Genomic DNA, 26,894 nt, shown 5'->3' on the forward strand with positions numbered 1-26,894 from the left:
GAATGTTAACATTAAGAAAGTACAGCTGGATCTGATGGATAGTCTTAATCCGTAAACATTAGTACTGTATGATAATAAATGGCTTAGTCTTTAAAATGTCACAAAGCTCTTTTGCTTGGTTTTCCACCAGAAAAACTAATTCTTTTATGAAGATTCATAGTTTCTTTATGCAGATTCATGGCTCATTTATCCTGAGAAATCAACTCTTAATTTGCTTATGCTCTTCAGGAGATTATCCAAGGGTTGAAAGAGGTTGCAAGTGAATAAAGAACTTCCAGTTGATTAGGTGCTCTGGCCTTGCTTCGTTGTGAATAAGAGATAGAATAATTAGTAATGATGAGGACTTGTTACAATAGAAGCACAATAGTATAATAAAACAATAGAAGTACAATAGCAGAATAAGGGAGTGATTCAATAGAATCCACAAAAGGGTGCTGCTAAACCACATCTTCCTGGAGTCTCTGCATGTGGTTGCTTAGTCTGTGGAACTGTTCTGAATGAAAATCTTTACCATCATTTTTATGACTAAGAATTTGATTTTAAAATATTCTATTTATGTGTCTTTTGGAATTACTTGGTGATTTTAGTTCAATTCTTCCCCAGCTTTGTCTTCAATTATTTTAAACTGAGGGTGATCCATGGCTTCATAGAACAGGACATTTCTATAGTTGAACCCAATGTATGGAGCGCCTTTCCACAAAAGTTATGTAAAAGTTTGATGTTTTCTATGTTTAGAATGGGCTTATATAGTTTCATGAAACTTATATAGTTTCATGAAACTTTATAGATTTGAAAATCTTCTTGATTATTTAAAATAGATCTAAAATAACTGTTTAAACATCACTTGGTGTTTATTGTGATTATAATTGTATTCTTCTGTAATTATCATGGAAGAAGTTTGACTCCTTTCTCTCTCCCCTCCCTCTCCCTCTTCTCTTTCCACCTGTCCATCCATCCATCCATTCATCTCCTACCTTAATTATTTTTATAAATAATTCAAGATGGCAAACATATCCAACACACCTTCTTCCTCCTATTTGCCTCCATAACAACAACCCTCTGAATTGGGCTGAGAGTGAGTGACTTCCATCCATTCTTCCTTCCTTCCATCCATCCATCCATCCATCCATCCATCCATCCATCTTTCTAAAGTGGGTAAAATGAGGACCTAGATTGTTGAGGGCAATTTGGTGACTCTATAAACTGCTTAGAGAGGGCTGTAAAGCACTATGAAACACCAAAACAATATAAATCTAATTGCTATTGCTACAAATATTATATTCTAGGATAATCCCAATTTGACAGTTGCATTTTCTTTTTTTAATTTAATTTTTATTCTTTAAAAACAAAAAAATACAAAAATGTCATTTCCATTAACAGTTATTTTGTCATTGAATATACATGTTTCTTATTTTGTGACTATACATTCTTTTTATCCTTATCCTTCACCCATTCGTACCACCTCTCCCATGTCGCATAGTATTCTCGATCCTCTTTGCCTTTCAGTTCCATAGTGAATTTATCTAGTTCAGCACAGTCCATTATTTTTTGAATAAAAACTTCATCTGGTGGTATTTTATCACTCTTCCAATTTTGTGCTAACGTGATTCTTGCTGCACTTAAGATGTGTACAATAAGGTATCTTTTATCTTTACTCAAATTCTCTTTGATCATACCTAATAAAAACGTTTCAGGTTCCAAATTCAATTTATATTTTGTAATCTCAAAAAGCCATCTTTGTATTTTCTTCCAGTATTTTTTGACCTCTATACATTGCCACCACATATGGAAAAACATTCCTTTCTTTTGTTTACACTTCCAGCATTCTGATTTCAAGGTTGGATACATTTTCGCCAGTCGTGCCGGCACTAAGTGCCATCTACAAACATTTTATATTGATTTTCTTTGAATGCCGTCGACAAAGTCAGCTTTCAGTTCTCTGTCCAAGCCTTTTCCCACTCATCCAAATTTATATTATGACCCACATTTCTCGCCCAGGAAATCATTGGTCCCTTAACAATTTCCTCCTCTAGTTCTACCTCCAGTAAATAATTATATGTTCGTGTTATAAATTTTATATCCTTGCCTGTCAAGATTTGGTCCAATTTTTGTAAATCTTTATCTATTCCTAGCTCCTTTACATCTTTCTTAAATTTAGTTTGAATTTGCAAATATACCCACCAGTCTAATATTATCCCTTGTTCTTTTAGTTTACCCAGTGTTTTTAATTCCCCCTGTTCATCTACCAATTCTTTATATCTAATCATTTTTTTAATGTCCCTTGTATTTGGATATAATATAGCTTCCATAGGTGAGATCCAGTTTGGTCTTTTCAAATAATGCTTTTTTTATTTTCTCCCATGTTTGTAAAAGTGAGTCCCTATCAAATGACAGTTGCATTTTCATTTATTTATTTGATGTTGTGAATAATTAGAGTTACCATATCTCTTTAAACCAGGATTGTTTAAACTATTTCAGAAAATCCTGGGATGCCATAAGAACTTGATGGGGTTCCATTATAGACATAGGAAATAAAAGAGTTTAACTCAAATATAACCAATTTGCTATTACTATAGCCTTTTTTTTAAAACAGGGATTCCAGAATTTTTTTTAATTAACAAGTTGCATAGCTTGAACAAGTTTGAAAATAACTGCTTTAGATTAGCAATCTAGTTTTTAAAACATCTGAATGTGCATGACAGATAGATTACCTAAAATTGTAAAATGGCTCTATATTCTGTTAGATACTTCAGATGAGTTAATAGTATCTAAAATGTAATTTTACTATCAGTATCAGAATGAGTTTCGGGTAATTCCAAATCTGTGATACAGACAATTCAAGAATATTTTAAAGCATATTTTAGTTATTTGTAAGAACTCTGGTTTAAATATTTCCAGTATTTCATCTTATCAAATAAAGAATATTAAATTTTTATTCTTGCAGTATTATGTTTCCTATCTTAAATTGAGATTAATTGGACAAAATATTGTTTTTCACAATTCCTGACCTCTCCAAAGTATGTTGTTTTTATTGGCAGAATAAAATGGATTAATTTATGGTATTTACAGGCAGCTATAAATCTTGTAAATAAATATAATTACATGACTTATTTATTTATACAGAATAAGTATAATTAAGTATGTAATGATTCTATTTAGCTCACAACAATCCATATGATATCGGCTTGTCCAATTGTTGCCTAGTTTTATTTATCAATCGTATTTTATAAACTTCATGTTAAAAGATTAATATGTGAAGGTATTTCTGAATTTTATATAAAATATTTTAAATATATGAAGAATAATGAATATACTGATTAAGGAGTCATCAAAAAAAATTCTCTCAGGTATTGAAAAGGCAATAAAATTCCAGACTTACAATTTTGGATTATTGTTGTCTATCAAATAAATGGTCTGAATTGTTTTCCATTTTCTGACAAAGAGATGTTAAAATATTTTTTGGACAGGATCTGTGATTGGAAAACACAAACATCTTTAGAGAAATCTGATGTTCTTTTTCACTTTTAGCAGTCTCTCTCTTCTCTTAATCAGTGTCTTTCTTCTCTCTTGTCTGAAGAGAAAAGATTTGTTCTTACCACTTAGAAAACAGTTAGAGTTTATTTTTCTTTTCTCCCTGTGTGTCCACTCCATTTTATGTCTGTTGTATGTAATCTATGTCTCACTTAAATAGATGGCAACCTTCCCATTTAAATTGGGTTAGACGTTAATAACTTGATTAAAGTAAGCAATAGATGGATGGATGGACGGACAGATGGATAGATGAATGAATTGAAACTGCATAATAAATGGTATAAACTTGTTTAACATTTAAACTACAGTGTTTTGTTTTGGGTTTTTTTTTGTTTAATAATTACTAGTTAGCTGAATTTGCTGTGATTCTACTTATCAGAAAGGGCTGGTTGTATTTATATCTTGTAACAATAAGATGCAGTGACAGCACTGGAGGTAGGAGGATGCTTGGACTCTTATCTGAAAACCTAAGAGCTATAGCATATGGAGTACTGATAACTTAATGAAAGTTGGATAAATAAAGGAAAAGAAGCTTCATTGTATCAGAAGAAAAATCCATTAGTGAGGTTTTGTATGCTGTTTTCTATTAGTTAAACTGCTTTGAAAATCTTAGTGAGCTTTTCCTTTGGTCTTCAAATAACAGGTTCTTTTCTTATATTGAACACATTTGTTTATCTTAAGGGCCTGAACAGTTTGGGTGCTTTTAATTTATCTCTCCTTTTTGCATTTTTTTATCTGTGTATGAACACATGGACTTCCCAGTCCTCCTCCTCCACCAAAGCAGTTTCACAAACCTCTACATCATTCTTAGAAATATTAATGTGATCATGAAGATAAAAATATTAAACATTCTTTCCTGATTTATTTTCAGGCATTACAAGATGCCACCCCCACCCCCACCCCACCCCCATTCACATGAAGTCTGTCTGAACACAGTTTACTATTCCTGGAGTATTGTTGCAAAATCTACCATATGATTGGTTTGGGATAGGCAATGTAATTTCTGCTGTAGTTGCTGCCCAAAATTGATGGCAGAAGTACCATTTGACAGTATATTTGAGTGGCATAAAGTTAGGAAGGCAGGTAGGGTGGAAGTAGTTGATATCCAGACATTGTGATGATCGTTGATTTTGTGATATTTATAAATAGCAGCACAACAGTGAGCATCTAGGCCTGTGTCCGCCTGTGCAGGGAAGCTGTTGAAGGCCTCTACCTTTATCAATCTGGGCCATTCTCAGTTTGGCTGTTTGGTTTCTCAGCACTTAGCCTCGTGCCATTTAATTAATATTCATATACATATAGACACACACACACACACACACACACACATATATATATATAAGTGGCAAAAATAATACAACAACAACAACAACAACAACAACAATAACAATAATAATAATAATAACATCATCATCAATAATAATAATTATTATTATTTGGTATATTTTAATATCAATAAAATATTATTACTGAGATACGACTCATTATAGATAGGTATTATTTTTTAAAAAAAAAGAGGAAAGGGGGCAATAAAAACATCATCAGGGCAACCGGTCTGTCCTCAGATCAGGCCCCTGGGTGTGCCAACTGCCTTCACAGTATTGCATTGTATAACAAGCATACTGCAATTCCAATTTCATACTACAATTCCAACTTCAATCGAAATGGCAGATGGTAGCAGCTCTCAGACCTCATCCTTGAAGGTCAAAGCCAAATCTCAGCACAAACCAAAGCAGGCTAAAGGGAATTCTAAAACTTCAGAAAGGGATGCCATCAGGCGCCATAAAGCTTTACAAAAACAGATAAGTGCGCATGGGAGGCGCACAAGGTCTCACAGGACTTTCCTCCTCCAGTCCAGGTCCGTCTACCTCTTCCCACCCTCCTCCTGCCCTAGATCTCTCCCTCTCATCTAGGCGCAGCTTGGCTCCCCAAAGCCAACAGGCCCAAGTACCTGGGACACCGACCACACGAAGGGCTCCCGAAGCTACATTCACTCCGACGGTTGCCGGTCTTCGTCAGGACGACATTCTTCCAGAGGAAGTTCCAGAGAGGATGAAGGCCCGGATGGAGCTGGCAATCCGCCAGGGAATCGCAGCAGGTCTTCAACATGCAGTTCTGACCAGGGAACATTGTGTGATTGCTGATTATGATTTCCAATCGCTGAGGTTGTTGACCAGGTCGGAGGTACATTTACAAGGGGAAGTCCCCCTCCAAGGGCCGACTGAGGAGGAGGAGGAAGAAGAAGTAGTGGATCAAATTGATCAAATGGAACAGATTGAATCAGGATCAATACATGACAGCGAGCCCCTGTCAGAAGCAGTCCCCTTAGAAAGGGGAATGTCTGAGGATGAGGGCCTTGTTCCTGACCAACTTGTATTTACAGGCTTATTCTGCCCACAACTTTTCAGATCTCTCTTGTTTAAGGCAAAAAACATTGCACGCCTAAACAAGTCGACTCCTTCTACCACTCCAGCTCCTTCAGAAGAGGGACCAGAAGATCTACTTTTCAACCAACCAGTAGTCGAGGCAGAGGTGATCCCAGTCCCTCCCATGTTTTCAGACCTGGTACAGAAACAGTGGGCCTCTTCAGCGGTGTACCCAGCCCCCACTGGATATGACAGGAAATATTTCAATTTGTCCCCTGATTTCTCAAAATTGTTGAATACTCCCGAGGTAGATGAACCTATAGTGGGATTAGCATCCTCCTCCATTCCCAGTGAAGCGCTGGAGGCATTAAAGCCAGAGGAAAAACGAGCTGAGCTAGCCCAACACAGAGCCCATCAGTCTGACGTGTGGGCCATCAGAGCAGCCACGGCCGCCTCCTTCTTTACCCGTTCTTCTCTCAGATGGCTCTGCCTCTTACGGCAGTGATCCCCAACCTTTTTGACGCCGCGGCCCGGTACCGGCATCAGCTGGGCGCCGCGGCCCGGTACCGGCATCAACTGGGCTAAATATAGCAGCCACTGAATTCTCAGCTGACGCAACTTATCATGCAGTCAAGTTTTCAACCAGGGCCATTACTTCACATGTCACAGTGCGACGCTTACTATGGTTAAAACATTGGCAAGCAGACTTTAAGCACAAATGCAAGCTGGCTTCATCTCCTATTGTGGGAGACAGACTGTTTGGCCCTTCCCTTGATCCGCTACTAATTGAAACCCGAAACAAAAAGAAAATTCTTCCTTCCCTTTTTCAGAAGTCAGATTCTAGAAACCCTCAGTCTTTTCGGAGGGGATCCTTTCGGCCCTTTTACCAGGGACCCTTTTCACCCAGATACCAGAGACCCCCATCATTCAGACCAGGACAGCAGCCAGAGAGGTCCGACTTCAGGGATAGGAGCAGAAGGGGTGGTCAATCCAAGAGATCCTTTCGGTGAGCAGGAAACAGGTCCTTTCGGTGTCCAAGATAACTCCCTGGACCCGACCCCCATTGGCGGACGCCTTAAATTATTCGCGGACCAATGGGATTCCTCAACCTCTGATTCCTGGTTCAGAGACATGATCAGATTTGGTCTTGTGCTGGACAGACATGATATTCTTCCGATTAAAATCGGAATTCTGATTTTTTTGGGAATCGCCCCCCCTTTCCCCCCTTCTTCTCCTCCTTCCCCTTCCCTCGGAGGCCCCGAGCCAGGAGTTGCTACCGCTGGCGCGGCTCTGCGTGGCTCCAGTCCCGCGTTGCCTCAGGAAGGGAAAGGCAAAAAGGAAGAGCCCCGGCGGCGCTTTGCAACGGCAGCAGCGGCTCCTGGTTTTGCCTTTCCCTTCCTGAGGCAACGCGGACTGGAGCCGTGCGGAGCCGCGCGCCGGGCGGTAGCAACTCCTGACAGCCCCAGCCGGATACCTGAGCGGAGCCCGGGCGGGCGGTGCGAGCGGAGCCCGGTGGGCCGGGCGGGCGGTGCGAGCGGAGGCCGCTGAGCGGCAGGAAAAGGGAGCTGGGCAGCGATTTCTTGGCGCGCGGTGGGGGGGGTCTCTTTTGGCCGGCCCCGATTTTTTTTTTCAGAGGGGAATATCATGCCTGGCTGGAGTTTCAATCCACTCCCCCAGATTTTTTCATGTCATGCCCTCTCTCCAGAGATCCGGTTAAACGTAATCTCATGGAAACAGCTATCCAACACCTACTGGACATACGAGCCATCTAACCAGTAGTCACCAACCAACGAGGACGGGGTTTCTATTCACATCTTTTTGTTGTTCCCAAAAGTTCAGGGGGGTGGAGAGCAATATTGGATCTGAAACGTCTCAACCATTTCTTAGTATATTGCAAGTTTAAAATGCACACCCTGCAATCTATCTTACTTTGCATTAGAAAAGGTGATGTCCTTACGTCCATAGATCTGACGGAGGCGTACCTACATATTGCTATTCGGCATTCCCACTATAAATTTCTGAGATTCTGTTATAATAACCACCATTTCGAATATGTGGCCCTTCCTTTTGGACTAGCTTCTGCCCCCAGGACCTTCACGACTGTTCTCGCAGCGTTAGCTGCTCATCTCCGTGATATCCCCGTATGACTCCAGTTTTATCATGATGACATCTTGATTCTGTCATCTTCCTATCATCAAGCACTCAGAGATACTCAGAACACATTACAATCCCTACAACAACACGGGTTCTCAATAAATTGGAAAAAGAGTTATTTAACACCATCGACTCAGTTAATCCATCTGGGGGCAGTCATAGATACGGTGGAAGGCAAAGTTTACCTGTCACCAGATAGACTAAACAGCATTCAGCAATTAGTTAAGGAGATCAGGGGTCTTAAGAGGGTGTCCTTAGCGGAACTATCAAAAATGTTAGGCAAGATGATCTCATGTATATCTATCATCCCTTGGGCCCGGCTCCACACTAGATCCCTCCAGTGGTTCCTGCTCCCGTATCAGTGCTCCGGCCGAAGCAACACCAAGTACAAGGTCAAGATACCATCAAAGATCCTCATACCTCTCCTCTGGTGGACCAGACCAGTCATCAACAGAGGTTGCCTCTTCAAAGAGCCACATAGACTTACCATCACCACTGATGCCAGCCTGTTTGGATGGGGAGTGCACGTTCAATCGCTCACAACCTAAGGCCACTGGTCCGCCATAGAACAGTCGTGCAGCATAAACTGGCTGGAGCTTCGAGCAGTACACCTGGCTCCGCAGCTTCCTTCCACGGGTACGCAATCAGCACATACTAATATTGACCGACAACGTAACAGCCAAAGCTCACAGAAACAAACAGGGGGGCACACAATCGAAACATCTCATGCGGGAAGCGGAGCGCTTGTGTTGTTGGGCAGAGAGCAACCTATTTTCCATCAGAGCAGAGCACATTTTGGGCCTGTCGAATACACGAGACTGGCTAAGCAGGGCCACGATCGATCAATCGGAGTGGTGCCTCCATCCGACCCTTTTTCAAGAGGCGGTCAGGACATTTGGACAGCTGGTGGTAGACCTGTTCGCTTCCCCCCTCAACGCTCAGCTCCCGAGATTTTTTTCCAGGTACCCCTCGCACGGAGCGGAGAACTTCAATTTGCTCCACTGTCGTTGGCCCCCGGGTCTTCTGTATGCATTCCCACCACTTCCACTGCTTCCCAAGGTCATCCAGAAACTGCTAGACGAGAGGGCGGAGCTGCTTCTTGTAGCTCCTTACTGGCCCAGACAGCCGTGGTTTGCAGACCTCTGCAGTTTATCCATATCAACACCATGGAGAATTCTGCCAGACAGGGTCTTGCTAACCCAGGGACTCCTTCAACATCCAGACCCTCAATGGTTGCACCTGACCATCTGGAGGTTGAGCGGAGTCGTCTGAAGAGCGAAAAGTTTTCCAACAGAGTTATCACCACCATCCAAGCTGCCAGATGCCCCTCAACAACTCGCATTTACAATGCCACATGGTCCAGTTTCTGCAAATGGGGCATGTATTACCAAGGCCTACCAAACTTTGTCCCTTCCGGTGCCCAGGAACCTAACGGTGCACTCCACCAGAAACACAGCTACATCGGCTGCTTGGTCTACTCAGGCATCTCTATCGCAGCTACCTGGGCGTCTCTGTCACCCTTCATACGGCACTATCATCTGGATTCATTTGCTTCGGCGGATGTGGCATTTGGTAGACAGGTGCTACAGAGGGTTGTTCCACAAGCGGAATAAGCAGAACAGGCTTTGGCCCTCCCTTGGACATGTTGGCTTTGGTATGTCCCATCCTGGACTCTCGGCGCAACGTGGATGAGAATGGGCGTTGGTATAATTACCTGAGAATGCCCGTTCTATCTATGCTGCAAGAGAGTCCAGTCCCACCCTTGTTGTGTCCGGTTCTGGTGGGGTCTGGGGTTGTTCCTAACATATTCCTTTGCTTCCATAGACACTCCAAGTCTGTCTTCACCTAAAGCTGGGGAGCCGGCTGGCTTTTTATATATGGCAAACTCAGCTCTATGGCGTTACAGGGAGGAGTCTAACCCATCCTGGTCTCTCTTGCAGCGTAGATAGAAAGGTAATTATACCAACGTCCATTTTCCAGGACATTCTGGCGAAAAACAGCCAAAACAGCCAGAAAAATGGCCAGAAAATGGCCAAAAAACCAGGCCATTTTCCAGCTGTTTGGGGGCCAAAAATGGCCTGGAAACCGGCCTGAAGCCATCCCCTAAAACAGCCCCAAAACAGGCATGCACACACCAGTTAGCTGGTCTTCGGTTTTCCGGCACTCTGGCACACGCACATGCACGCACGTTCCAGTTTGGGCACTCGGTGCCAAAAAGGTTCGCTATCACTGTGCTAGATAATATATAACTCAAGTATGGAGACGAGGAAGCTTAGTTTTCCAAATGTTAAAGTTAACTCATAAAGCTTTATCAGTCTTCTCAGGACTAGTTTTATTGCTCAGTTCATGTCATAGAATTCTTAGGACAAATCAGCCTTTAAAAGCTGCGTACACCATTCCACTCATTGTGGAGTGATATGCAAATACTATGTGCACAGTATCCACTCTTGAATGCCCCTGGTTTTCTTTCATAAAATACACTGAATCTTTTTTAAAGTATTAATTTACTTGAAAGGAATATTGAAACCTTGTAAACATCCAAAGAAAATACTGGCAGTTGCTCAGAAAAGAACTATTTTCTCTTTTGTGGGGACTTCTGATAGTTTAATGCACATAGAGGTGTTTCTGTATATGCAAAATCAAATGGACGTGCTCTGGAATCATTTACTTTAGACTTGATGGGGGAATCTAGTTTTTAAATTTTATTTTTTATAAATAGTGAAAACTAAGAACACCAGAAAAAGGCAGAGCCAAGGATTTTATGCATGGTATGTTAGTTAATTGAAGTTTTAAAAGTAGTATTACACTTAGTTGTCAGTAATACATTCTTCTCTAAATCTCTATTTGACTTCTGTGCCATGGTAATGCAATAGTATAAATTCAGCTGATAATTTCTTCTAGAAGTGTAAAATGTAGTCTGATGGGTGTTTGTTTTAGGACTTACACGGTTCATTTTTGATTAATTTTTAATGGATATGATTTTTGTATCTGTTCATAGTATTTGTATATTTCACATCCTCTTAAGTTTATGGCTTAACTGACAGACTGTAAATTTTTTTTAGAAAGGAACAGATGTTGTGATCTATATTTAAAAAAAAAGAAAAAAGTTTCATAATGTGAAAATACGCATTGAATCTTCTGAGATTCTGTAAAATGCACTTTTTAAAGATTTTTCAGTTATAAAGATGAGTGCAATATGCATGGGTAATGAATGAATGAAAAAAATATGGAGTTAAATCTGCATTCAGTTGTGGTCATTGTGCTAGCGGAAAAAGCAACTAGTATTAGCTGAAGAGGGAGGAACATGATATTAAGTTCTCCCTTCCCCTTCCCCTCTCTCTCCCTCCCTCCTTCTCTCCCCTCTCCCTCCTTCCCTCCCTCTACAGACTCTGTAGTCACCAGACCTTCTCCAAAGGTATTAAAGGCTACTCCAGAGAATAGTTAGCACAGAGGGAGGGGAAATTGATCACAGATGAATATAACTCTTAAGGTTGGAGTAGTCAGTTTTCAGGATTACAGGCTTTTTAAACTGCTGCCCAACAAATGGAATACAAAATAGGGATTCAGGAGGATGAACAAGTACTAAGAATTAAGGAAACTTTGTTTCTGGCAGTATGCTCAATTGAGGGAAGTGTGATTGGTACCAGAACTAAGATTATAAGTCTTTTCGCATACATTCCATTTACAATTTTGTCGCAATTAATCCCATTACCCCTTCAGAATCCTTTCCTGCAACATAATTTAGTCAAGTAAATCTCCTTAGTTCTTGCTATTACTGGATAATTGGATGTCAGAAATTTTGTAGTTTATTGCACATCATCTAGGGACCTACCAGTAGATAGCAATTCCTCTTTTGCCCACCCCTGGCTTAAAAAAAAAAAAGTAAGAACAAAAGAAAAAAGGGAAAAAAATTCAAACCATATTAAACCAACTGGTTTGTCCTAATCAAGCTGAACCAACTTTGATAGTTTTAAAAAGCTTATTTTCCTGCTACTGTTTCTATTCTAAGATGTTTCTGAAATATAATAACTAAGAAGATTCTAAGTGTATTAGCACCAAACTTCATTTTTGTAGTGGTGTTACACTGTCTCATATATTACAGAAAGTAATCATCACCAGATAACAATAATCATATACAGTAGAATATAGATCATAATCATAAAATAATCCTGAAATCACTAAATCATATTTGTGTTTATTCTTTACAAGTCTATGAAAGTGAGATGATAAAGTATTTTTTACACATTATGCAACATATTTTTTTATTATTTGACAGATTTAGGGAAAAGACCAAGTGTGATTACAAACTATATAAAATAAATGATTATTCTTTAGAAATCATTAACTTTTTTTAAAAAAAAATAATGTCTTACACTGCTGTATGTGTTAAAAACGTGTACGTTGTCTTAATACACTGAGATATCCTATCACAGAACAATCAGAAAGAGAAAATGCTTACCATTGGAGATAACAGCAGCAAATGTGTAGGGGAAATGAACAGAAGAGACAGTATTTTAAACTATGTAACTCATTTGTCTTTTTAAAAAAATTAATGGGCTAATTATACTGGTTCAAACTCATCTTTTGCATAGTTTTGGCTTCTATGGAAGTTACTAAATTCAAAAGAATAAAGGCTGATATTATTTTCTTGTATAAAAAAATTAAGCATTCCTTTAGGTAATTAAAGTTAAATTTTCTGGATAATTAATGAGAATGTTATAAAACAGCAAAAATATATTACTGTTATAAAAGTCTACACTTTGAGTACAAATATTTTAAATCACTATTTTATAATACAAGAAAAATGCTAACAGTATTTTTTGTTATACTTTCCCCCATAAATAGGTGACAAAGAAAGTAAAGTCGATGCAGATGTTTCATACACCAGTAACTTATGCCATGCAAGGGGATAGGGTTGGAATTTGTGTAACCCAGTTTGATCCAAAGCTGTTGGAACGAGGTCTCATTTGTACACCTGAATCTCTCCAGACGATCCATGCGGCCATTATCTCTTTAAAGAAAATCCCATATTTTCGAGGGACTCTTCAAACCAAGGTGAAGTTTCATATTACAGTTGGCCATGAGACCGTTATGGGAAGAGTGATGTTCTTTAGCCCAACTCCTGATGACTTCAGTAAAGAGCCTCTGGAAAATTATTTTGATTTTGAAAAGGAATACCTTTATCAGGAGGAATATCTTTCCAATGATTCAAAGTCCTCAGAAGAAAACAAGGAAAATGGCCAAGTTGAAGAAAGACAGCTCCCAAAACAACAGTGGGCCTTACTTGAATTTGAAAAACCAGTTACTTGTCCTAAATTTTGTCTTGTAATTGGCTCAAAATTGGACACTGATATTCATGCAAATACTTGCAGATTGGCATTTCATGGGATACTTCTCCATGGAATGGAAGAGAAGAATTATACAGAGGAATGTCTGCCAAAACTCAAGGTTTACAAGATGAAACATAAGGAAGGACAAGTAGAACGGGTAAGTTTGCATGATATAATAGTAGGTTCCCTTGGATGTGCAAGGATCTTTATGCGGGAAAGGGTAATTAGGAACGGATTATAAGAAAAGTGGATTCCCTACATTTATTAAGGAAGTGTTGGTTTGCCCTATTTCGAGAAACTATCACTAGATCCAACCATACTGGACAACTTTCATCCAGTTTCCAACTGTCAGTCAATTACCCTTGGGTTCACCAAGAGAATCGGCAACCTTATCTTAGGAGCAGGGGCAATGGTTTTACACAGTCAGCAAAATTTGGGATGACTTTCCTATAGAAGTTAGCAAAGCCCAGAAAGTGCTGGACATCTTTCACATTATGGGGGAGGGAGAAGGTGCCATGATAGAATAGTGGATATATCTTGTCTGCCTTTTGTAGCCCAAATAGTCCAATTGAGGCAGGTCAAAAGTACATTTTTATAGTTTGGCAAAGAGTTTATTGTCCTGTAAGTTTTGCAATATATTTCTGGCATGGGTGACATGCAGGAGTGGGGGGGAACACTTTCAGAATAAACAAATATGTCATCTATTTGTACCATTTCTGAAAATATTAGATCTAGAATAAAAACAGCTCCATAGTTAACCAGACTGACCAGCATCGCTGTGCATTCATGAAATACGGTTTCTTTGTTGGAATTTGGCCTTCTGGCTTAAAATTGATCATACAATCATATGCCTGTTGTGAGGGTACCATGACTACCTCTTCTTTTCCAAAGTCTGCATAGTGGACATGGCAGTACATAGAGACAGCAGAAGAAGAAAGAACTGGAGAAAGTAACAAATACAAGGACTTGCAAATAGAATTTGAAAAACTATTGCAAAGAAAGCAAAGATTTTACTAATAGTAATAGTATTGGCACTGACAAAATTCACATCAATCAATTGCAAAAGGAAGCTTTACTTGGAACGGCTTTCATCCTGTGATGATACCTTTAACACTTTCAAACAACATCTATCTATCCCAAGTCATTGGGAAGGACTTGATAGGTGGATTAAAAACTCCAAACCTATGCTAAACGATTGGCTGACTGTATGACAAACCATTCTACAGTTGAAATGAATTAAGTTAATATTATAAGTTAGATCCAGAGCTGAATTTCTTGGCTAAACCTCCACATATTTCAAATAGGGCTAGAAGCTTAGTCTTCTGAAAAGCTCAGAATAATAGAAAAGTAAGATTTAGCGTGCTGCGATTACTTTCTCCTCTTTGCTAGAGTATTTCTTTAACATAAAAGTGATTATGGAGACATAGATGTATAACAGTATTAATATTACATTTAATTTTCTAACAAAAATAGTTTGTGTTTACTCAGAGTATAATAGATAGATGGCTTGGAGAAAACAGCAACTTGGTCCCCATGGGGAAAAAAGTATGAACAAATGGCTGATGAAATCATTGAGTGTTTTAAGAAATGTCCAGCCTCTGGTTTCATAGAAATACTAATTCAGACGTTCCCACCCTATTGCTGATAGATGTCTGGAGATTAGAACAACTGAATTTACAGTGTCTATTCTTGACATTGATGGAGAAAAACTATGTTCTCTTTGTCAAGGAAGGAAGGAAGTGGGTGGTTGCCCTTCTCTCAATGCTGTAGAAAGGCACTAAATAATAATGCCTTTTATATATGCACACATATATCTCCTGCCCCCAGGAATTTGTGTTCCTATTAACATATTAAAGGGAGGGGACAGTTTAGCTTCAAAACATGGAGGAGCATTGAAATAAAAAAAAAAGATCAGACTTTCTGTAGCTTGCCAGTTTTATAGGGTTATGTTTCTGAAAAAAATGGGGAAAACTCATCTTATGTAATTTTAATTGACCTAGTTCTTCACCCTTAATGATAAAATGTATGCAACTTCATTATTTAATAGCCAATTCATCATGAAATTCAAATCAGGCAATGATGGATAAGAATTTCCTCTTGATTATTAGGTTACCACACTACTTCCATTGTTCCCTCAATATCCATGTCTTTGTTCTACTTTTCTACAAACAGAACTTGCTAAAGATTGTTATGGCACTCACCAGGCAATTAACAGATGTTTGCTCAGCAATTTGTTTTCAGAAAATATAATCATTTAGGTAGCATAAGTTAGGTTATAGTAAAGAATTGGCTTCAGACACTTTTTATTCTACTTCTATAACTACTGCTCTCAACAAGATCTCTTGCTACTCACAAAGCCATAGACACTATCAGCAGCTAAGAAACGTAGTTGTAAATACTCCACCCATACTCAGTGTCCTGGAAATTACATGGAACAATTGTTAGACCTGCTTAGAATCTAATTTCTTTCAATAGTAGCTGGTATAACACTGTAATGAAGTCTAATAACTACACTCCTGCCCAGTGCTGTCTCATAGGATTGTGTGTGCGTGTGTGTGTGTGTGTGTGTGTGTGTGAGAGAGAGAGAGAGAGAGAGAGAGAGAGAGAGAGAGAGAGGAGAAACTGTATCAGCTATGACAATAATGCCTAGTTTTCTCTTACCCAAATAGATCCTCAGCAATTAAGAAGGACTAACACAATTGATCCAATCTGTTTGCTTTTCTACTTATTACTGCATATGTATCTTCACATAAAGGAACAAAGATTCCTTTGCATTAAACTTGATGCTTACATAAATTGTATTATAAATTTTTGTATTATAAAATTGTATTATGAAATTATAAATTTTATAAATTACTTGGTAACAGTATGCCAATAATTTGTCAGTGCTTTCTTCTAGAATGGAATATGGTAACAGTCTGTGAGGCAGTGTGGGTTGTAATCTGCCTGAACATGGGAATGAACTTTTATTTAAACCTATACCATGGCTAGAAGAACAGTAAAGCATTCATACTTCTCCTTATTTTGTCATGTTGCCCATCAGCTTTGTTTAAGGTTGCTTTTTTTTTTTGAAAAAGAGAGGAAGGAAGGGTTGCTACCTGGCCACTGGGGCTTATAGATGTAATATTTTGCTGATGAAATTGCTCATATTCAGTGTAGTTCTGACTCATCATGTGCAGAATCTGCAGAATGTCTTGAAGCATTATCTGGGACTCTCTTTAGCCTGTGAACTCCATGAAATGAAAAAAAAAATATTCTTACGTTTTCTGGCTCCTTTAGATTGTTGGGGCATCATGAAAAGTTGGGTTTTATCCTTCTTTGGGGAGAGATCTTTACTGTCTACCTTAAAAGAGAGACTATTGTGCCAGATTAAAAAAAAAACTTAGCTGTTTTGAACTTGTTGTCTCCAACCTTCCCTTTTATTAAGAAAGGCATTATTAAACTAATAGGGAGGCTTTGCAGAATATGCTGGAAAGCTATCTGAATAATTTCAGTCTGAATTCAGATATGGGCATAAATTAGTATTGATTGCTCTGGTAGATAACCTTTGTCAAAGCCTAGAAGTCATTGAGATACTTCTCCTGGTTTTACTTCTTAGCAGCAGCAGTTACCATTGGCCATAGTAGCCTTCTTGGATTGGAAATGAGGGTAGTTTGTTGCAGTGGCCTACATGAGCAGTTTAGCTGGTATGATAGGGGAAAAAGAGTCAGCCCAGTGAGCATTAATTTGATGTGCAACAGGAGCCAGTCTTTTCCTCCATGCTGTTTAATATATTTGAAATTGCTGGGAGATAGCATCTGTTAGTATAAGGTATCAGTGTGCAGATAATATACAGGTTTACATTCCCATCCCAGACCAGCTGGAGTTGTACAAGTCTTGATATAATTTAGAAGACGTTGAGGACTGGGTGAGGGGAACAAACTTGAGGTTGGACTGTAGGGAAAAAAATGTATTTTTCATTGGTCGGAAGGGCTCTCTTTCAGCTCCACTGATAATACAGAATGAGTTGACACTTCCTAGAAAGAGAGCAGGTATGTAACTAAGATATCCTCCTAGATTCCTAGTTACTGATGGGCAGACAATCATTACTCAGTTTCAGTTAGTGTAACAGTTATTATTTTATTTGGAATGAGTGACCCTGGCCCCATATAGATTGCCTTTCAATAGACCAACTGAAAGGTGACCAGAGCTTGAGTGACCTTCTGACTTAGGAACAGGTACAACTGATACAGCAGGTATAGCTGGTCAAAGGCCCTTTTGGGCATGGCTGCCACCTGTTCTTCAGCAGAAGTGAGTCCAAGGTGACCCACAGATTGTATACAGTCTTGAGTGGGAAATGCAACTCCGTCTAAGACTAATGATATAAAGTCCTCAGATTGGGGGGAGGGTTTTTTAAAAAAAAATCCACAGCCACTTAATTATGGTAGGATTGAACCTGAACCTCTTTCTCTCCATCCAATCCACACAGCCTCTAGATTCAAAGATTGGACATTAACAGCATCACTTGGTTGGACATTAACAGCATCACTTGGTCAAGATGTATAAATGGGCATTATTTGCATATTGGTGATAGTGGATCCTGAGCTGATAGATGTGGGTCTCTATAGATATTAATCAGGAAGAAGAGAATGTAGAGCCCCGAGGTACTGTGCACTTAAGGGACTAAGTGTATTAGCCATCCCCCTGCCACACGTCAACTGAAAACAGTCACTGAGAAATGAGGAGAACCACCAGGATATAACTGCTCCCACCTTCCAACCCTGCAGCTGATCCAGAAGCATACCATGATTGGTATAAAAGTCATTGTGAGATCAAGGAACACAAGGATGGACAACCCATCTCCATTCTGACTGACAGAAGTCATCAACTACTACCAATGCTATCTCCAGTACTGGATCCTGGCCTAACATTTGAATGAAATGGTGATATGCTTCCTTCAGGATCCCCTGGAATAGCTGTACAACCACTTTCTCCACTGATCTTCCTAAAAAGGGGAAGTTGGAGATGGGTTGACTGTTATTCAAAATCACTAGATCCAAGTATGGCTTCTTGAGGAAGCAGTGCGTCACCATCTTCTTCAAGGCAGAAAAAACTACCCCATCACTCAATGACGCTAACACCATTGCATGGAACCAGCGATATGTTATTTAAGTTTGTCTTAACAACTCAAGAGGGACCTGAATCTAATAGGTAAATGACCAAACTCATAGTCTGGAGGACTCAGCCTCATCCCATCTATTAAATTGATAGAAATCAATTTAAATGGCTCACTTTGAAATATTTAATAATAACTGAGAACTGGAATATACTTATACTTCTATAATCTAACCCCCTTTTCCTGCCTTAAACCTGACTAATGGGATTCTGTGTTGCTTCCTTGGTAAAGCTATCATTAGGGGCTTGACAGGGATTACAGTTTTATGATACTGTGTTGGTTTTAATGTTTATTTTTTATGGATAAAGCAATCAAGAATGGTGTTTAAATATAAAAAACAAATGCAAATTCTCTTCTTTCTGATTTTGTTCAGAAGTGGGAATCACCAATTAACCATGAAAGCACAGTATAATTTCATATATTTCTTTGTCAATGAGTTGTCTAAAACTGAATAATTTAGGATTAACATTTTGTAATATTATTACATTAACAATATAAAATGACAAAAAATGAAAAGTTCCCAAGATGGGGAGACTAGGAATTGTTAATACAGGTGGGAGGGAAGTAGGTCTCATGGGGCCAACCAGCCCTATGGCCCCCCTACCTGTATGTGTCTCTATGCAAGACTACAAACTCAGGTTTTGACCCCTTTGCGGAAGGCCAAGAGATTGAAGGCTTTCCTCAGAGACAACAGCAAATAAGGCCCTCTTCCTTGACCCTGCTAGTTGAAATATGATCTACGAATTATAAACACCTTCCCAAAGATGGACTCTAGCAATTGAATTGTGGACTTCTTGCATACCTCTGTTTTACAGGTGCTTTCACAAAGAACTTTAAATCCTCAAAATGTTTTGGTGAGCCGGGATCCTGGTTAATAAGTAATATGGCAGTGGAATAAGAAGAGGAGGAAAAAATGTCTTAGTTTTTATTTGTGAAGTGAAAACATAACTGCTTCTTTGTTGTTTAAGGCCTGTTCAATGCCTCAAGGAGAATTGCTTCCTAGTGAAACCATAGGCAAAGGCTTTGATATGTGAAAGACCTGCTCAAAGACCATTGGTCAGCAAGGTATTACAGTATTTTAATAGGCAACTCTGAGTGCAGTATTTATTTATTCTGGCTTGTATGCTGCTCCAGTTGTAATGACTTTACCTGGCTAAAACATAAAGAACTGCATTTCTTGGCAATAGTAGTTACTGTACTCTGGCTGAACTTAAATTCTTAGTAAGATTTTTTTTTAAACCAAGTTATTTTAGGTTTAACATTAAAGTCTGCATATAGATAATGTTTATAAATGCTCAGGCATTCATCATAATGCACAGCTCATAAACCATTGCCTTACCTCTGATCTCTATAGTTATTTTCTGAATACATTGCTATCATGCACATCAGTAATCATACAGTTTGTTTTTTAGTAAAAAGAGGGAGTTGTCATTTTAAAAATAGTCTCTAGGCAACACAATTATCCTTGTAGAATTTGTATTATCTATGCCTAATTTATTTTTATTCCACTTTTATTATTTTTATAGATAACTCAAGGTGGCAAACATATCTAATATTCCTTCCCCCTCCTGTTTTCCCCCGTTTTTCCCACAAGTTTGTAATTTGGGTTGGGCTGGGAGAGAGTAACTGGCTCACTGTCAGCCTTTCATGTCTAAGGTAGAATTAGAACTAGCAGGTTTTTTCCCCCGTTTCTGGTTTGGTCCAAACATGTAGACCCAACTGGCTTTCTTACATCTCATCTCAGTATCTTACTTTGGACATTGCATGATGTATTGTAGAATTATCTGATTCTTTCCTTGTTTTAACATTTTTTATTTTAAAATTTACTCTATGTATATGAACAAACCTATATGTATTTACTTTGTGCCATCTAGCATGTATGTGCCACTGTGATGTCGGCAACTTGACAGTAGACTCGGTGCTTGGCAGAATCTGCTTTTGCCACAATTTATGTTTCAGCTGCTTTAAAATCTGAACACAGGTTTTCCTGGCTGTGCTTGACTGCTGATGGCATGCTAAATAATGATGATAACACTTCAGTGAGGGCAATCACTGAATAAAAATGCACAATGCTTTCACTAGTTAAAACCCACAGTAAAGTAAAAGCATAAGAGATATTTATTTTTTGGCTGCTATTTTGTTTGCAATTGAGCAATTTTGTACAGCTTAGGAATATGGAGATAATTGTATTCTCATTTGAAATACCATTGTATTTAAAAATGCAGACAACACAGGGAAATTTCAGCTGTACTGGTAGAAGAATAAAAGATATAGGCATTAACAAACATACATTAATATGGCTTTGGCTAATCTGTCACCTAATTTGCTAATGAAGTAGCTGTAAGAAAATAAAAATGCCACATTTTTTAAAAAAAAGTAGTATTAAAATTACTTCTTTAGATGACAAGACTGAATTTGGCATATCAAAATTGTTGTATAAACATTGTTGGGATTATTATAAGGCTATTTATATACTCTTCCAAATTTTGGTTTGCAGAGTAGTTTAGACAGTTGTATTAAGTAACAAAGTAATGTAGTAGTCACTTAGTTCATATGTAATAGTACCTCAAATTCTGCTGTGCTGCGTCATTATGGTAGGAGGAGGAGATATTGCTGGGAGGAATGAACAAAGAATACTGGGAGTATTTATCAAGATTTTCCTATCAGGATTACCCAAAACATGAAGTCACCCAGCTAAAGCAAACAGGGCAGAAACAATATAGGAAGATGTTGGAGGTAGATGTTCACTTCAGTGACAATGACAACTGAAAACATCACTTCATATTGCATGGGAAGAAGCAATAGTAAACCAAACCTATATTTTCCCATAGAAAATATAAAATGATTGACAATATAATTCAGAGGGCTTTAATATACTACTGAGGAAGAGCTGAGGATCTTTTGAAGTATAAAATAGTGTAAATGCATGGCTAGTTAAAAGCTCTGGGATATCTAGTTGCTGATGTTGATATACAGGAAAAAATACAAAGCTACAAAGACAGAATTACATTGGGAACATGGAACATAAGAAGCATGTACACAGGAAAGCCCAACACAGTGAAAGGTGAAATGAAAGGACTACAAATTGACCTTAGGCACAGTAAATTAGATGGACTAGGAATACTTTCAGTCAAAAGATCATAGTATTTACCAAGGACCTGAAAATCAAAGAAGTGGCATTGTTTTTATGGTTAGGAAGTATATACTGAGAACAGTGTTTGGCAGTCAATTGTCAAATACATGTTGTGGACAATCATTTAACATAATGATCATTCATGTTTATGCTCCAACTATTGATACAGAAAAAGAGGAGGCTATTGAGTTTTATGAACAAGTTCAGTCTGAAGTCAATTAAACATGAAAGCAAGATGTCCTGTTTGTTATTGGAGATTGGCATGACAAAATTGGAAATGTTGGGGATAATAAGGTTTTATGACTTAGAATAATGAAGCAGGAGAATGACTTAGAATTTCTGCCACTCTAATTATTTCCTCATATCTAAAATTGTGTTCAAATAACCAAAGTGATCCCTGTGCACATGTGTATCGCCATCTGGTACCAAAAAGAACTTAGCCTGTGTTAAGAAGACTTAACACAATATACAAACTATTGTATAATATCCTTAACTTTACATGCTGACAAAATAAAAACCCTTCTGGAAAAGGAGATGCTGAATTTTCAAGCTGGCTTTAGAAAAGACTGAGAAATGCAAAATATTATTGCTGTGAAATTAGAGAGAGTCAAGGAATACTAAAAAAAATGTCAGTTTGTGCTCCGTTAAATAGAGAAAGGTGTTTAATTGTGTCAATCATGCCAGTCTGTGTAATATGCTTAGAAAATGGGAACACTGGTATATCTCAATGCTCTCATGAGAAACCTATGCAGAAGGAAGGGAAACACAATATGGAGATAACATGGGAAAATGGACTGGCTTTATGTTGGCAAAGGGTGTGACAAGACTTAATATTTTCCACTTATTTATTCTACCTATATGCTGAATATAAAGGGAAGCTAGATTAGAAGAAGATGAGTGTGGTTTTACAATTGGAGGAAGAAACATCAATAACTTTCTGATACGTAGATGAAAATACAAAGGATCTCCAAGCTCTAGTATTAAAAAGAAGCACAGCGAACAAAGAGGATTAAAAATATGATGTAAATATAAATAAGCTCAAATTAAAAACATGTAGAACAACCAACTTTGGAATTGACAATGAAAATATCAGAGATATAGGTAACTTCTGTCTTTTAGGATCAATAATCAACATTAAAGGCATAAGGAGTCAGGAAATATGCCTCAGACTACTACTTGGTAAAGTATCCATGAATGTCTGGGACAAGATATCTTCTTTGCTTGTTTATATTCTATATTTTGCATCTTAATTGCTAAGCAGACTTAGTGTTGTCAAGATTGAGCTTCAATTCTCAGAATTTTCTTCTGAGCCTGCAAGATAAAGGTCTGGAGGACACCTGAGTTTGTGGAATTTTGGGTATAGTTACTGAAAGTGTTGACAATTGTAGTGCCTTGTTTTTCTTCCCTAGTATCAGCCCTACTAGGGAGACCAGATTAAGAAACCAGTGCCATATATGCCAGAACAATTTTTACTGTAATAGCTTCAGTCACAGAATCTTACAAGTCTGAAATAAGTGTTCCTCCTTTATTTTCATGTGAACTAGGGAAGGGCTTGTTTGAGATGTTTCCTCAAGTTAGTTTTGTACCCTGGGCTCAAGTACCACTTATCTGACTGATTCCTAGGTCGCCAACTCTTCCTTATGTCTTTTAAGGTCATTTCCCAATGTTAGGGTGTGTCAAAATTTTTCAACTTTTAATTTCCAAACCTTAGGGGTGCTCAGACACCCTTGCCTTGAGGATTGTAAAGATAATTTGGTTACTTTACTATAATTTAGATGTGCTTAGTAAACAATTGCATAAATATCATAACTTTTAAGCATATTGTTTGTTAATTTGTCCTCCACATCTCAGTGCTCCTGTTTTTTGTTCAGATGAAATTAATGCTTTTGAACTTGGACTATAAAAAGTGAAGGTGGACAATGTGGACATGATTCCCAAATGTGCTCCATTCAACAATAATGTAGTCCAACCATTAATTGCCAAGCAACCTGAAGAATTGGAAAAGAAAATTCTGTATTATTTTCCATATATATCCAGAGAAAATATAATTGTTTGAGAAATGCTTTTATCAAATCAATTTCAGTTTAGACTCATGCAAGGAATTAATGGATATGTACAACAAACATAATTTCAAATTAAAGTAGATGGAAATGCCTGTTGATGAATTCCAGATACAGGTAAAAAATGAATATCCACAGACTCCCCCCTCTCCCCAAAGCTTCTGGTAATTCTCACAGTATTTTTAACATTTTATCTCTGCGAGCTTAGGTTTTCCGCTCTCACAAACATAACATTTGCAAAGTAGGATAATTAACAAAGATTGAGAAGGACTGTGGTTGTCCAGCATTTTCTTAATATTAAAAGTCTCTGTAAATCTCATCAGGTCTAAATATCCTGCCAGATGGCAAAATAGTAATTTCACTCCAGTAAATTTCTTTTTGTTTTTTTTCCTTAGTAACTTAAAATTAGAAATATACTGGTAATTTGTTTTCTTGTGAGTTTTGCTTTGTTTTTGTAGTTTTTCATGTGGTTATTTCCTATGGTGGGATTATGTATTTTTTTTTTCATTTCTTTCTGTAAAACATGATAAGAAATAATAATAAAAGTACTTATTAAATGTTTTTATACCAGTACAAATATACCGGTAGCACAAGTAAAGGAAATAATTAAGGAATTCTGAAGGTTGGTCATATATTTACAACACCTTTTAATGAAGTTATAATTACAACAAGGTGGTTTTTGAAAAACAAACTTTCTTAGCTTAGCTATAGGCCCTTATAAGCTTCATTTCATGCCATGATTCCATTCATAGCTGCAATATGCATGCTTGAAGTAACTATACTAATGGGAAATGAAACCGTATATGAATATGAACTGTCCTCAGTGAAACAAAGTTGAAATTACCACAGATTCCACATACAGACGACATACTGTGTCACTTTTTAGGAAAGACAGTTATTCCCAGACACTAAAGTTGTACTCTTCATGGACTCTTAGCATCACGGTGCCTTTCTGTATCCCTTTTTGGAAATCCTTTAAATCTCCAAGAGAGCTTTCAAGATAAATATGCCTACAGAATGTGGTGTCTACATATCCCTTCAGTTCGCCCCCAACCTCTGACCCAGCACTATAGGGAACTTCCTGGCTTCTCTGAAAGGAGTGAGTCGAGGCAAATTGTTCGTATGTCTTCTACATTTATCAGTTTCATTCCAACACAGTAACTAGCTGAAACTTGCTGCAGGGACATAAGGTTTATATGCTTCTATATTTGTAAATGTTCGTGGCATGGCCAAATTAACAATAATTTATTTAAACTCTAAACCAGGGTTTCTCAAACTGTGAGGCAGAGGTGGTATTCAGCAGGTTCTGACCAGTTCTGGGGAACCAGTAGCAGAAATTTTGAGTAGTTCGGAGAACTGGCAAATGCCACTTCTGACTGGCCCCGCCCCCATCTATTCTCCGCCTCCCATTGAGTCCCAGCTGATCGGCTGGGTCTTCTTTGGTTGCCCTGCACAGGAGAATGGACCTGGAAAGCAGGTTAGTGGGGTGGGGAGGGAATGGGATTTTGCAGTAAACTTTCCCTGCCATGCCCACCAAGCTATGCCCAAGCTATACCACACCCACAGAACCAGTAGTAAATTTTTTTGAATCCCACTACTGCTGTGAGGTATTCCTCCAGGGGAGGCATAAGGAATTTGTTGTTTGTTAGATTGTTACCATAAATCCAAACTTTTTCAAGAGTTTCATTGTCTTCATTCTTCATTTCCATTTCTTTTGGTGCTTGGAATTCTTTTGGGTGGGGATACACATTAAGATTACAGTAAAGAGAGGTGTAATGGCAAAAAGTTTAGGAAGCCCTGCTCTAAACTTAGTGACAGTTGATTGAAATAGCTATCAAGTTTGAGGTGGATTTTGACAATCACATTAAAAACCCTTTTAGATTGAAACTGCCACGAAAAAATAAATTATTCAATTACTATATTTTTTCTTTTATTCAAACCAGGACATTATAATTAATGGTTTCTAATGAAACGATTTTAAACCTAGTTCTGTTGGGAGTGAAATGCCCAATTTATGAAGGCCCCAAATGCCTTGGTTGTTTAAGCTTGTTTTAGAGTTGCCACAACTGCACGTAGGTATCACAGCATTCCTATCAGAGGTGGTATTCAGCCAGTTCTCACCTAATCGGGCAAACTGGTAGCAAGAATTTGGTGTGGGTCGCCAAACCAGTAGCAACATCTGGCTGGCCATGCCCCTGACCTGGTTGCCTGGTTTCCGCTCACTTGCTTGCCCCGCCCGCCCGATGCTCACTCGCCCCAGTTTAAAGGAGGACTGCTCCTCTGCCCTAGCCATGCATTTTCAAGCAGCCACTTGAAAACACATGACTGCAGGCGTAGCAGCGGTCCGTTAACCCGCAAAATTTCTCCAATGCTGGATTTGCTTCCCCTTGTGAGTAAAGTGCCTGGAGTGAGAGGGAATGAACACTGGGGGGGGGGGAGAAATCCAGCCATGGGGAAGTTTGCAGGAGCTGCAAATTCTGGTCCGTTAACCTGCAAAACTTCTCCAATGCTGGATTCGCTTCCCCTTGTGAGTAAAGTGTCTGGAGTGAGAGGGAATGAAGGCTGACGTGTGTGTGTGTGTGTGAGTGAGAGAGAGAGAGAGATAAGAAAGAAAAGGAAGGAAAAAAACAAAGAAAGAAAGAAGAAGAGAAAGAAAGAGGAAGAGAAAGAAAGAAAAAAGAAAGAAAAAAAACAGGGAGAGAGTGAGTGTATGTGGTGTATGGGTGTGTGAGAGAGAGAGAGAAAGAGAAAGGAAGGGAGAGAAAGACAGAGACAAAGAAAGAGAAAGAAAGAAAAAGAAATAGGAAGAGAGAGAGAGAGAGAGAGAAACTCTGTGCTATTATTTTTAATTGTTTCATTATTTATCATGTGTTAATATTTTACACTGTCCCTACACCTAGAGTGATTCTATTGCCATTCTTTTGTCCAGGGCTACCATATATTTTTCAGGGTTTACATGCATTCAATGTCTATAGTCAGAGTATAAATACAGGTGTGTTTAACAGAGCTGAAAGGGACTTTGGAGTTCTTCTAGTCGAAGCCCCTGCTCAGGCAGGAAAACTGAGGATGCCAAACTCTGAGTAGAGGTCCTGGGAAAGGTGTCAGAATAACAGAATAACACTTAGAAGGGACCTTGGGGGAGCCCTATACCATTTCAGAGAAATG

General features: G+C 38.5%; 1 protein-coding gene across 2 annotated transcripts in view; it reads left to right on the forward strand.

Moving 5' to 3' along the window:
• EEFSEC (eukaryotic elongation factor, selenocysteine-tRNA specific) overlaps positions 1-26,894 on the forward strand; it is a 172,718-nt gene that overhangs the window by 78,243 nt on the left and 67,581 nt on the right. For both annotated transcript variants that reach the window (XM_026678021.2, XM_087954702.1), the window contains exon 5: positions 12,897-13,538. In XM_026678021.2, coding sequence (XP_026533806.1) covers positions 12,897-13,538 — 642 coding nt within the window. The remainder of the gene's footprint in view (positions 1-12,896; positions 13,539-26,894) is intronic.

Source organism: Notechis scutatus, chromosome 2, assembly GCF_049901735.1.
Source record: "Notechis scutatus isolate UNSWTSFEM ecotype Mainland chromosome 2, rNotScu1.2, whole genome shotgun sequence".
NCBI lineage: Eukaryota > Metazoa > Chordata > Lepidosauria > Squamata > Elapidae > Notechis > Notechis scutatus.